Consider the following 13107-nt stretch of genomic DNA (forward strand, 5'->3'; position numbering starts at 1 on the left):
AATATTATTGTCAACAGCTGCTGAAAGTAACTAAAAGAAGTTACTTTTAATGTAACTTAGTTACCTTCCAAATCAAGTAATCAGTAATCTAACTAAGTTACTTTTTCAAGGAGTAATCAACCGATTGAAGTTACTTTTTCAAAGTACCTATGCCATTACTGGTTGCCAGATAGCAGACAGAAATGCAAAAATTGCTACACTATATTTTTAGGCAGTTCAGTGGAGAACCATCACGTTGAAAGATCTCAGAAGTCAGGGCAGGCTGTTTTGAAAAGAGTGTCACCAGGCGGGCTTTAGGACCCAGCGGGGAGGTTCCAGGCCCGCTGATCTGCGTTGTGTCGCTTGTATCTGTCAGTGGTTTGAGCTCTTCTTCCACACACACGCCCTCACACACTCAACTATGGGCCCTTATTAATTTCTACAGTTCGCACCGGGAGAGCATCAGCAGGACGATGGACCCAAACGACCCCTCATGTAAGTACCTGGACCTTATTTGCTCACCCTAAACTCTGATGCTGAACCCTTCTTTGGGATGTTAGTGTTTTCCTCCTCTTGCAACTTTTGACAGTTACTTAAACTGGAAGATTACTGCTTAATCCAAAACCTTTCTGTCTATATCCTGTTTTCAATTCTCATTGAAACTTATGAATCTTTTCTGGCCTACTGTGTTTACAGCCTGGCTCTTATTGACTTTAATTTCTCTTCTTTCTTTTTTTTTCTCAATGTTAGATTTTCAGATGTTTTCCTAATGTTTGTTCTGTTAATGGTGCAATGTCGGGCCCGGATGAAAAAACAAAACAAGCTTTTGGTCTAAAGTTTCTTGTTCTAGAAAAAAGAATGTCTTGCACATCCAAGTCAAGTCATAAATCTGGAAGAGGAGATGCAACAAAGATTGGGTGGGCTTGCTCAGAACCATTCAATTTTGAACTCCACCAGCAGTGAAATCTTTTTGCAGATTTCTAGTGTTTTTGTGTTGAAATAGCTGGAAGTGTTAAATGTGTTTCAGCACTGAGGTTTTATTTTCTTCTTCTTTTTTTTTTAAGGAGGAACATATTTACCCCTTGCACATAGAAAAAAAAAATAAATCCACTTCCCTCCCTGTCTGAGGTTTAGATGATGCATTGATAAGGCAAGGTGCAAGCTGATGTTGTCTCTATTGAATTTGCTTCCAAGATTTTACATGGGTTTTGTTTATGTTTGTTTTGGCCCTCCAGCTGATCTTTCTTAATACTTGTAACGCGGCAAAGAGTCTCGCTCGAAGCCGACATGTGGAGGTGATTATATTCCATCTAATGAAGTTTTTTATTTTTTCCTCAACTGACTGTATCTAAGAGGAAGTGGGACAAATTGCATACGTGCTCATTTGGCTTATTTTCAGGATTTATTTTTTTTTGCAGAAAGTAAATCTTGCAGGGACATTCATCACTGCTCTTCGTGTCCTCCTCATATTTAGCTCTGTTGTATCCTCCCTAAAATCACCAGCGCGCAAGGATTTCAGTGATGTTATTGTTGCTAATGTGTTCGGTGTGTATCGGAGGAAGGAAGTCTTTAGGTCTTCGCCAGGGTGTGTACAATCCCCATCTGTCATTCCTATCTGTCTTGACACACAAGCACGAGCGCACAGCACGAACAAGAATGCAACTTAGCCGAGTCGTGTGGTTCAGGAAACACCACAAGACCTTACGCACTGTGGTCCCGGGGGATCAGCCGACTGTTTATGTTGTCTTTACGTCGCCTGATTGGCCTCTGGTGATGGGTAGATTACTTTTACTTGATTTGCTCTAAACAGCAGAACGGTGCGTTGTCAAATTGCCCAAAGCGTAGCTTTGAAATTGCTCCCTTTGTGTAAGTGTTGGTATAACAAATAATAGATTTTTATTTTTATTTGTAGCAGCTTGTCATAGTTAGAAAGTTTTAAATCCTGTACCAACAAAACACTTCAGTTTTTTTTTAAGCTTTTGCACTTTGGGTGGATTCAGCTAATACTTAAAAAAAAAAAATCTACATGACCAGTAACAAAACATAGAGCTGCATCTTTATTAAAGAGATTAATGGGAAGAAAACCTTTTTTTTTTCTTGGCTGCTTTTTAAAGAGCAGGGGATCCACTGAGATAGCATCGATCAGAAGCAGGCAAATGAAAAGCAGATCCTCACAGATTTATCTGAAATGAAACGGTTGTCTCCCGTCACAGATAATATCGACCTTTGGAGGACATCAGTGCTGCTAATCTTCTGTCTAAAACATTCTTCTAAAACGTGCGTGGGTTAGATCTCTTGCGTGTCGTTTTTGATAGTCATACCAGCGTCTCTGAACTTAACCTGAGCACAGAAATGTTTAAAAGACCAAACCTATTCATTGAGTTCATTTGTTTTCTTGACCAACCTCAGTTTTGCTGCAGTTAACGTTTATTCACCATGTTTCCTTCTATTCATCCTAATATAAATACAGACGTGTTAACAATACGCATCTTCTCGCAATGTCATGTTGCTTACTATGGCTGGCAAAGTGAGTGAAGGCTGTGATCCAGGTTCCCATCACATAGACTGTATCTATACATACTTCACAAAATCTACTATCCACCATAAGATAAGATCTTAGAATATCTTAACCACTCACTACTAATTTAAGAAGCTGATCTAGATGTGATGTTTCGGAATCTTTCTGAATGTCATGGAAATTGTATCTTTAACAACTCCAGTTCTCCAGGGACGGCTTTTGTGCAGCTTTTAGATGTGTGAATCGACACACCTGAGTCAAATTCTGAGGTGTGTTGAAGCAGTGGCACATCTAGAAGTTGCAGGAGACAGAAGTTTTTGACCCCTGGTGGAAGTTGTCTTAAATGTGGGCTTTTCCCTCAGTTGCCCTGATTAAGTGATATTTTGTGCGTGCACCAGCTTTGCACCACTTCCTTGTCCTTCGTTACATCTGTCCTGATTATCAGAAACCATTTTTTTTACTTCTCAGACCTGCTGAACAGCCTTTTTTTTTTTCTTCCGTGAAGGCCAATATGATGGCAGGAAACCCTGGAAAGGCATTGTGAGGAGCATGTGACTTCAGTGCAGTTTGACGTAAAAAGGCTATTGTCTATGACTGACATGATAATAGTAGATGATAAAAGTCTTTCATAATTCAACAAAATTAGGAAATTATGGTTTAGAAGCATTTTTGATACCTGGTAAAATAAAAAAAATTATCACTTGTCCAAAATATGACACTAATCAAATCTGAAATGGATAATTCTACATTGAGCAGGAAATAGAAAACAGAATTTGCAACAACTGTACTTAGAGCTTATTTTCAGTTCGGTATGAAAACTGCAATGCATTGACTAGTCATAGACGTACATGATTTCAGATTGCTGAAAATCAATCTGGGAAACAGTTGCTCTATTAATGGAAACAGAGATAATTGTCATTGTTTGTTTCCCCAATCACAGATTGTCTTACCTTGACAGCTGGATGTATTTCTTAACGCCTTCTTTGCGGCTATGCATCAAGCTTTTGAAAGCCTCCTTAGGCAAAGACAAGCAAGGCTGTTTGTTTTAAAAGACATCGCTGCATCAGATTAAAACCCCTAACTAAAACTAGAGCTTCGGTCTCACTTTGTTGATAAATCTTACATTTTAAGCTTTTTATGTCTCTTTGTCACCAGGTAGTCTCTGCAGTGATCTCTTTTCACTTTGTTTTAGTTAGTTTTAGATGGACTTTTTTGGTACTCTTCTCTAAAATATCATGAATAAAGCCTAAGCAGTGGTATTCTATTTTTTTTTCTGCAGAATAGACTTGATTTTACTTCTTGTTTCATGGTCCACTCTTAAAAAAAATGACCAGAGTTTCAAGTGGGTGTAACAGGGGAGAGGCTGTCTCCTCAGAGATGCATATCGGTAATGGGATTGTCTGTGATTTCGTCCAGCTGATGTGGTCAACTGTAGCTATTGTCACATAATATGTTTCAGAGAATGTGACGTGAAAGAACTTTCAGGCTAAGTATTTGCTATTGCATGTAAAAAAAACAACAACTAAAAAACCATGTATTGTCACTCCAAGCACAAGTCTGCTGCATACATATAAAATCCCCATTCCAGCCATGCCTTACTGCTCACATGGCGAATTGAGTGTGGCTCAAATACATGAATAGAGAACCTGTGAGCTTGCAATCAAGTTCTAGATTTTTTTTTTTTTTTGTAACTTATAGCTGAGTCTTTATCTTTATAGACAAAAGACAAAGGAACTGGTTGCAGCTAACCACATTTCAGCTTTGGTGACTCCAGTTAGCAGGGCAAAAGAGCACCATTTAAATGCAGTCTTCTGTCGTCATCCCGCCAGAGGCGCGTGACCTCACAGTGTTGTCACTTATTATACTTATATATCTATATATTTGTTTAATTACTTCCATGCATATTCTGTAATCTGTATTCCCACTCATTAAAAGCTAATATTTAGTCAAACATTGTAACCTTTTCTCCAAAATAAAAGAAATAGTACACATCAGCATTTTAACACAGTGGGTATTGCATTCAGTGCTAGCTAAACTATTGCTCAGTGCCCTGCCTTACAGTTTGCTGATTGTGGGCCAAAGAGCTTTCACAATAACAAAATAACATCCCTGGGTATATTTTTGTTTCAGCCTTTTGCTCTGGTTGACCGTTCTGTTTCGAGTGTTTTATTAACACCGCATGGGCCCGTGACTGCCAAAGGCAACTGAATAAAATAAATGCTTACATATCAGTAATGACTCTTCTGACTTCATTAAAGCAGCTTCCCGCACTCTCACGTGATACGTCTCCCTCCATATTTCAGCTTGACTAACTTTAACATTGTCTACAGGTCTCCAGTCTGTATAGAAAGTGGAATTTCCCTCCCATGTAACTCATAAAGCTGATAAAGTTCTTTGGTTTCTGAGGTTTATCAGACATTGTCAACACGCTCTTTAACACGAAAAGACGTGCAAACTCTTTTTGTGACTTGATGGGGAATAAAATAACACATTCAGTGCTCGATACGTGCATGCCCCGTCATGTTAAAGCTGTATATCATGGATTATTGTAGAGCAGGCCCATACGAAGTGGAATTCCCCTCCTCAACAAGAGTAGGAGATCACTATAATTCATGTGGCTGGGATGTGTGGAGGGGTACCTCTGTGATGTAGGCCATGTGGGAGTGCACATGTACATTGTGTAAAAGGCAGTGGTCAATGTCTGCATGGCTGTTTACATAGGGTTTCTATGGAGATGTGCTGCTGCACACAGCGCTGCTGCAGAGTGTATTTCAAGCTGCTCTGTTCCAGAGGGTGAGGTGACTCTGCCTGGGGTGTGCGTGCACACTCATACAAACAATTCAGGAAAATGTTCCGATTTATTGAAGGGACTTGGCAGAGTAGGACCTACCCAACCTGTTATCAGTTGGGGGTTCATAAATGTTACTTGACACCAGCCTCAGTTTACTAAGATTCATGGTAATGCGTCGGTGGGGGCAGTAAATCCTCAGCGCTCTTTGTGGGGGGGGAAAAAAAAAAGCCTATGGCGTAAAACACTCTGGAGGAAAGCCGGCACACAAAAACTTTAAACATACTTCTTTTGTAATTATGCTTTTCTTTAGTCATATGTGCTCTTTGATTAGGTTTAAAAATGTTACCCTACAATCCTCATCACATCCATGAAGTACGGAGGAGGATCTCTAAAATGACTCTCTGTTCTTGTTAAATGTTTGTATGGAAAGTATATAAGCTGCAAAAGGCATAAAAAGCTCTGATATTTTGAAGTTTGCAGGGGGTGGTGGGGTTAAATGCACTTCGGTTTACGTCTTTAGAGTTGATAAAAAGCTGATTATATGGTTCTGTGTGAGACAGTTGCAGATTTTAAACCCATTTTTTTTCAAACACTTTTTTGTTTGTTTTATTGTTTGCTTTATTGGTTTCTGATGAAATTCCGAACTCTCAACGTTGACATGACTGTTAAAGGGTCTTGTTTTTTCCTTTAAACCACATGATGCAACATTGGAATTATCTCAAGTGCCTCCTCTTACCATTCCAGGTATGCCTGCAGGTTTAACGGTTGGAAACTGACACTGAAATTTCAACAGTAAGGCAGTTCTCATAAAACAGAATGGCAACTCTTAGTGACTAAGAGATTGTCGACTTTTCACTTCATTTTATCATAATAAAACAGAATTTGCATCGACAAAACACTGGGTACAGCAGTTTTAAAAAGACTTCAACACTATGAAATAATTACTTTTAAAGACTAAATGACAGGTTTTCTATACATAAGCAAGGCTTTTCCTCTATAAAATCACACTTTAGCCTGATGAAGAACGCCTTGTCATCTGATTTTTTTTTACTTTTTCCTGAGTATATTATTTTTCCCAGCGACTCACAATGACTACTTCTAAAATGATCGATATTTTCAAAGATCAGAACGAGGACAGTGGATAGTCCCACTTTTAAGCTAACCCTGCAAATCCAAAAAGAAGACAAAGTTGCCCTTTCTCCAGTGTTGGGAGTTTTTCTGTGTGTATCTTGGGGTGTGTGTGCGTGTGTGTCTGTTCTGTGTGTCTGTTCAGCATCAGTGAAGCTACGCTTCCACTTGCAAAATAGCATCTTTCTCAGTATGTGAATACTTTTCTGTCTTGGAGACATAGTATTGTGGTGATGTCATAGCACTCGGAGCAGATATGGGATCTGAATTATACTGACTCCTCTGTTGGGCCTTTGTCTGGCAGCGGTCTGACTCAAGCCCCCTATGCCACCCCAGACTTGAATAAATCAGAGTGAAAAAAGAAAAAGAAAAATGGGGCCGTAGCAGACAGACGTCGCCTCATATTGATCAACTTTTTGACTTTTTAGCCTTTGGCCATATTGAGAAAATGCCCAGATGCAATTATCGCCACCTGTTCAGTGTGAACTATTCCGTGATCAGACTACTTTGAACCATCTGTCTGTTCTCTCTTCTTTTTCTCAATGTTGGGGGACGGAAACGAGGGAATTTCCCTGGATGGATTACCAGCGGGTCACCATAGTAACGCAAAGATAGACATGTTTAATAACCAACTGTTGATTTCTGTCATTTCGTCAGATGTTTCAGACTTGGTGTGTCAGATAAAGAGTAAAGTTGTATCCAGAGTTTCTTGCAAATTACACTTTTCACATAAATGGACAACGCTACCTTTCCTGCTGCTTAGTCTTGGTTGTGTCTCCCAACTTGAAGAAATTGTGTGGTAATGCAAAGTAACAAGCTACAAGTAAAAGCAGGTCTGATTTAGCTTGTAGAATTTTCCCAATGCCCCTATTTAGTTGTCTAACTCTAAATAGGGGCACAGGTGCGGTTATACTTAAGTTATATTTAATAATTGTTCCTGGTGCAGGTGATTTGCAACATATGGTGTTGGAGCAGCACTTTCTAGTGGCTAACAAGACATGCTACACTCAGCATTTGTTTTCCTCCTAAAGAGTGGACATTGCTGCTCACAGGGCAAATATGAATGAATGATGGCAAAAGATGAGTTGGGAAGGAAGAACATTTTGAAAACTACCCTGTTTCGCTTCATGTGCTTTCAATTAGTTTTTGAAGTTTATGAGACACTTGCGATAAGTACGTGCCCTTTGGATCTTTCAGCTGTGCAGATGCCTTTGGAAGTGAACCTGCTAACAGATGATTCCCGTTGTTTTGCCAAGAACCATTTGAAAGGCATAAAACTGGCTACAGAAAGCCTCAAACTGACCGAATCTGAATCTCCTGTTAGCTATGAGACTTTATAAAGTTGTTTTTTTTTGTCTCTGGTATGATGCTCAATGGAGTTTTCCAATTGAAAATAGAGAGAAGTGTATTAAGCCAAAAGGTTGTCCAACAAAGTGACTGCAAGTTAGCTGAATATCACATTTGACCAATTATTAGCAATGACGATTCAACGCTACTATATCCATTGTTCGAACCTCAAACAGATTAAAACTGTGATTAGGGTAAGTAATTGTGCGGCGGAATGCAGGCCGTTTGCATGCAGGATCTTGATAAATGAAAAGGCATTTCAGGGTAAGAAATCTGCTGAATTGTCATTTTGTAGGGTTGAGCAAAGAATTTGGCTGCTGGTTTACAAAAAAACACAACAAAAAACACATCCAGACTGGAGTAACTCAGACTGCATTCTTGGCCATCTTCCAGCATGACAGCATTTTGTGTGTTTGTTCACTTGTACGGGGTCTTTTCTGTATTTTTATGATATCCTGAAGCATCTTTCGGAGTTCAATAAAAACAGCAGGGAAAGAGAGGTTGTTTTTTTCCTCTACGACTCTTCCAGACAAAATAAGCTTTTCCACATGGTCTCCTCTGTCCCTGTGCCAGATTTGTAGTCTGCATTCGGTCTAGTATGTTGATCCTAATGTTTGTCTAAGATTCCTGGCCATATGATGAACGCAGCTGCCAAACTATGAGAAAGTAGTTTTCACCCTCGAGGGGGTCAACCTGTTCTTGCTCTGTGAAAACTGAGCTTCATTACAATGTCCTCTCTTTGAAATACAGCTCTAAGCATAACTCAGTCAATGCTATCTAATGTCAGGATCTAAGGAGCGCAATGAGAATGGGGTCACCAGAGACGGTAAAGTTAAAGTGGCATTGGGTCAGCTGACAGGAAGAGGAAACAGAAGGCCGGGGTTGATAGGCGATGTCATTGGTAGAAGGAGGAAGTGCATCTCTATAGGGGGCACATGGGGCAACGCCATAAGGTTGGCTGATGTAGGAGAGGGAAATTATTTTCTTGGCATCGAACAGAATCTGAGTCATCTTCAAGAACTCGGAGCAACAATGGGCTCAACATTACAGCTCTGTCAGGTGATTTTCACTGGCTTCCATAGATCAGAAAAAAAAACTTACATTGTGATTATTTTTGTCTTTGGTTCCTCTCGCAGGATTGTTTATCCACATCATGTTTGGTTTTTTTTTAAAAAGATTTTAAGCTTCACTTTCAGATATCAAATTAAGAAATTGAGCTTTCTCCGCATTAACAGTTGGAAACATCCCAGCAATAGCAAAAATAATAAAGGGTTCACTGAAACTTGCCTTTACAGCTTTTGAAAAAAGATAAACGAAACCAGTCATAAATACAACATTCAAATGCTGTAATCATTAAATTTAAAACATCATGTTAAGATTATGGTGTTTTATTAAATGCAGTTAAAATGTGTTTAATTCAGTTCAGAATAACAATACTGCACCAGTCCACTACAACTTTCACCTGGTTGCAAAACTAATTGGTCATTTTCAGCTAGAACATCTGATACTATTGCTGATTATTGTTATGGAAATATCAAATATTTGTCATCTCCATGAAAACTTCTTAGTCTTGTGACTATTGCTTTGGCAGTTTTGTTCTTCTATAAATGCTTTCTTACAGTAGAACTTTGACCTCACAGTGTGACCTTGTTGTGGTCGCACTTTCAATGTGATCATATTAAGAAATGTCTTCCTATCGAGATGTTTTACTATAATCATTTTCTTTGTTGTTATTATTTGTAACTTTTTAGGATGCAGCACAAAAATGTAGGAAACAAAAAGGGGCAAACAGATGTACAACATTTAAAGAATCGAAAACAGAAGGTGTTTACTATGCAGTGAAGAAATGAATGTGCTCATTACCACAAGGCGTTATGTGCTAGTAATTATCAGTCAGTTTTGGAAGACATTATGTCATGAAAAATTATATACGAGTGTGGAAATGGTTCATTCTGGGTGTTTGGTTGTGGTTGGGATTTTCTCAGTGTTGAAATATTAACACGGAATAATTCAGCTTTTGGCTGGGTGAACTGAAATTTGTGACTGAACTTGCACAACACTGGAAATGAGAGGGATGGATTATGGCATAAGCAGGGGATTGGAATTTGAGATCGCTCTCGGAATGTGGTGTTATTTTCTTGTAGTATTGGATTCCTTTATTTAGTTTTCCCTACAAAAATAAGACAGTCAATGTTTTCCTTCACTTTCATTTGCTGCTAGTCTACAGAGACACTGAGCTTGGTTTTGAAAAAGACCAATGCTGGGAATAGAACCTTTCACAGCAATGTTTGGGTGATATATTCCCCAGAGATATTATACATGAGTGTAATTTGTTTTGCAGCGTTCATATGAAGATCATAGACTCAGTTTGAATAACACATTATATGTATGAATTGTGTACATTTAAAATCATAACAAATGAAAACACCATATCTGTAGATCTGCTTCTTCTCCAGCGATGACGTAAATTGCCAAAAAAAAATGTCGGTCAAGTCATAGTTGCAGTCATTATATTGATAAGCTTTATCTTTCCAATGAAGCTTCACCGTCTGTGTTTACTTGTTGTGGACTCCAGAGTTATCAGACCTGTAAATGCCCGGACATGTTGACAACCGGCAGAGGAGAAGAGAAAACGTCACCCTCGGGAAATGTCTGGAATCCTGAGTACACTAGAAGTTCATTTCATCAAGATAGAGCAACGATTATTAGGAGACATGGTTGGCACATGTCTTGATGCAATTAAAAACTTGTAGTATGTATGGTTTACCTCACTTTTCTTTGCAAGGTGTCTGCATTCACCTCACTGATCTGTATATGATGAAAGAGTGTGATAAGGTTGTGGTTTACAAACTAAGAGTTAGGATTTCCTTCAATATTTTTGCTATCTTGCAGGCATTGACTACAGCCACACAATGCCTTGCAAAAGTATACTTTCCATCATTTTGTTGAATTAAAAACAAACAAAAAGACTTTAACGTAATCAAGATTTTATGTGATAGATTTTAAAAAGTTAGTGGATAACAGCAAAGTGTTAAGCTTCATCGTCCTCAGATTTTTTTTAAGAAATAAAAATAATAAAAAACATGGCATGTAAAAAAAATAAAAAAAATTGCTTAATGAGCAAATACCTTCTACTTTTGTGCGTCTGAGGATTGTTAGAGAATTAACAAAGATGATGAAGCATCATGAAGACCAATAAACACTGCAGACAGGTCCGGAATAAAGTTGTGGAGAAGTTTAAAGCAGAGTTGGATTACTTCCCAAGTTAGGAACATCCCACAAAGCACCGTCAAAGCTGTTATCTGAAAAGAGAAAGGAAATATGAGAAAGCATGCTCCAGTTAGATGATACTAAAATTGACATTTTTTCGCATTTATTGCTGTGTGGTGCAAAAATTACGTCCTTATGCTGTGGTAGCATCATTATGTCGGGATGGTTTTCTACAGCAGGGACAGGGAAGCCAATCAGGGTTGAAAGGAACCCTGATTGTTCCTGAATGGAACAAAATACTTTCCTGGAAGAAAACCTGTTAGATGCAGCAAAAGACCACAGACTGGGATGAAAAACTCATCTTCCAGCAGGACAATTCCCCAAAGCACACAGCTGGAGTTACAGTGATGTAGTTGATATTAAAGCATTTTCATGTGGTGTGAAGAAATCCGGAATTTCTGAGAACTAAATCTTCATAAACAGCAAATTTATGCTGTTTATGAAGATTTAAAATAATCAATAGAACCAATCTGTCACAACTCTAGTTAGAAGAACCGGGATCAAAAACTAAGAGTACTCTTGGCAAACTTTAAAATTGATATTGACACACGTTTGCTATCCATTCTGACTGAGCTTGTGCTAATTTGCAGAAAGGACTGGGGGAGGGACAATGACAAACCTAGAAGAGACATACCACCTTAAATTTGGGGTCTGACTACATGTCCAGACCACACTCTTCAGAATATTTTTTGTAAAAGAAATTCTAATAATTTTCCTTAAACTTTTCCGTTTTACAATACTTTATTTCAGTCTCTCACAAAAAATATCCCAGTAAAATAGAAGTTATTGGTTCCTACGTGACAAAATATGAAGAAATTCAAGGGTTAGAAACAATGTTGCAAGGCTCTGGACATACTCCAGCTGCACGGTAGTATTTAGTAAAACCTCGTGTAATTTTCAAGCTGTTTTCTGTCCCTCATACAGAAAAAAATCCTCCCACATTTCTCACTTAACCTGAGATAATATTATGCTTGCTCTAGAAAAAAAAAAAAGTAGCAGAGTAATGTTTTTCAGCTGACAAAGAGACTCCCACACGTTATTTCTGGACACCACAAGATTGTCAACATGCTGAGTTCTTCCATGCCTGGTAAGATTTGGAAGAGTCTGTGTATGCAACATTTCCAAAGACAATAGGAACAAAAGAGGTGTTAAGAAAGACCTGGTAATTTTCCTTACCTACTGACCTCTTGTTTAACACAGATGGTACTTTAAATGTTCCCACAGCAGCTTGCCTTAGAGAACATGTAGTTCTGCTTTTATATTTTATGTTATACATGTAGTACTTAAAATCCATACACTATTCATCTTTACTACTGAATAAAATAAAAAAAGAAACATTTGAGGTCACCCCAAACCTCTTGTGAGATAAAAGGCTGTGAATTTTGCAGCTGAGTGAAAACTGCAGTCCTCCTGCTGTCCCGTTGGCTGACGTGTGATCACAGTTTCACTCTGGAGGTCAGAGTTCACATTTAGTCACAGAAAGCAGTGGTTTGTCAGGCCTTGACCGAGAATTGCAGGGTGAGTCTGTTGGATTTGTCACAGCCAGGGCTGATTTATTAAAAATAAATAAATAAACAAATTGGGAAACACTATATGCCTCTGGGAAGTTCTGGCTTTTGTACAATTTAATTTTTGGAAATGGTCCAGCATCACGCAAAGTACACAACTCCCACATTGATCCAAAAAAACAGATCCAAGACGAGCCCTTTATTAAATTTCTCTGTCTTTTTTTAGTTGTTTATTTTTGTTTGCATCCATGTAGACTTTCAACAACATAGCTACATGGAGACAAATAATACTAACAAATGTACTTAACAGAGACCCTAGTTTCTGGTCAAGGTTCTTAACAGCATCAATTAACTAAAGCAGAAGTAATTTACTCTTACATTTTTCTTTAGCATGACTTAGCAGTTGTACAGTTAGCATGGTTAGCATTAGTAACTCTAAACATCAGTTTCAATGTGTAATTCTTAGGTGTTGTAGGAAATTTGATTTAGTTTTAAGATTTAACAAATTTCAAATGTACCACTGCTGCGGTTTTCTTTTCTCCACCTGAAGAGGTTTCACTTCAAAT

At 38.4% G+C, this 13107-nt stretch overlaps 1 protein-coding gene across 2 annotated transcripts in view; it reads left to right on the top strand.

The window, feature by feature from the left end:
• Positions 1-346: 346 nt before the first annotated feature.
• Positions 347-13107, top strand: part of afap1l1a (actin filament associated protein 1-like 1a) — a 38265-nt gene continuing 25504 nt past the window's right edge. Inside the window, exon 1 of one of the 2 annotated variants that reach the window (XM_032554927.1) lies at positions 347-474. In XM_032554927.1, coding sequence (XP_032410818.1) covers positions 453-474 — 22 coding nt within the window. In that variant the 5' untranslated portion in view covers positions 347-452. The remainder of the gene's footprint in view (positions 475-13107) is intronic. The other variant, XM_032554928.1, reaches the window with a different exon arrangement.

This window comes from Xiphophorus hellerii, chromosome 23, assembly GCF_003331165.1.
Source record: "Xiphophorus hellerii strain 12219 chromosome 23, Xiphophorus_hellerii-4.1, whole genome shotgun sequence".
In the NCBI taxonomy this organism is placed as follows: domain Eukaryota; kingdom Metazoa; phylum Chordata; class Actinopteri; order Cyprinodontiformes; family Poeciliidae; genus Xiphophorus; species Xiphophorus hellerii.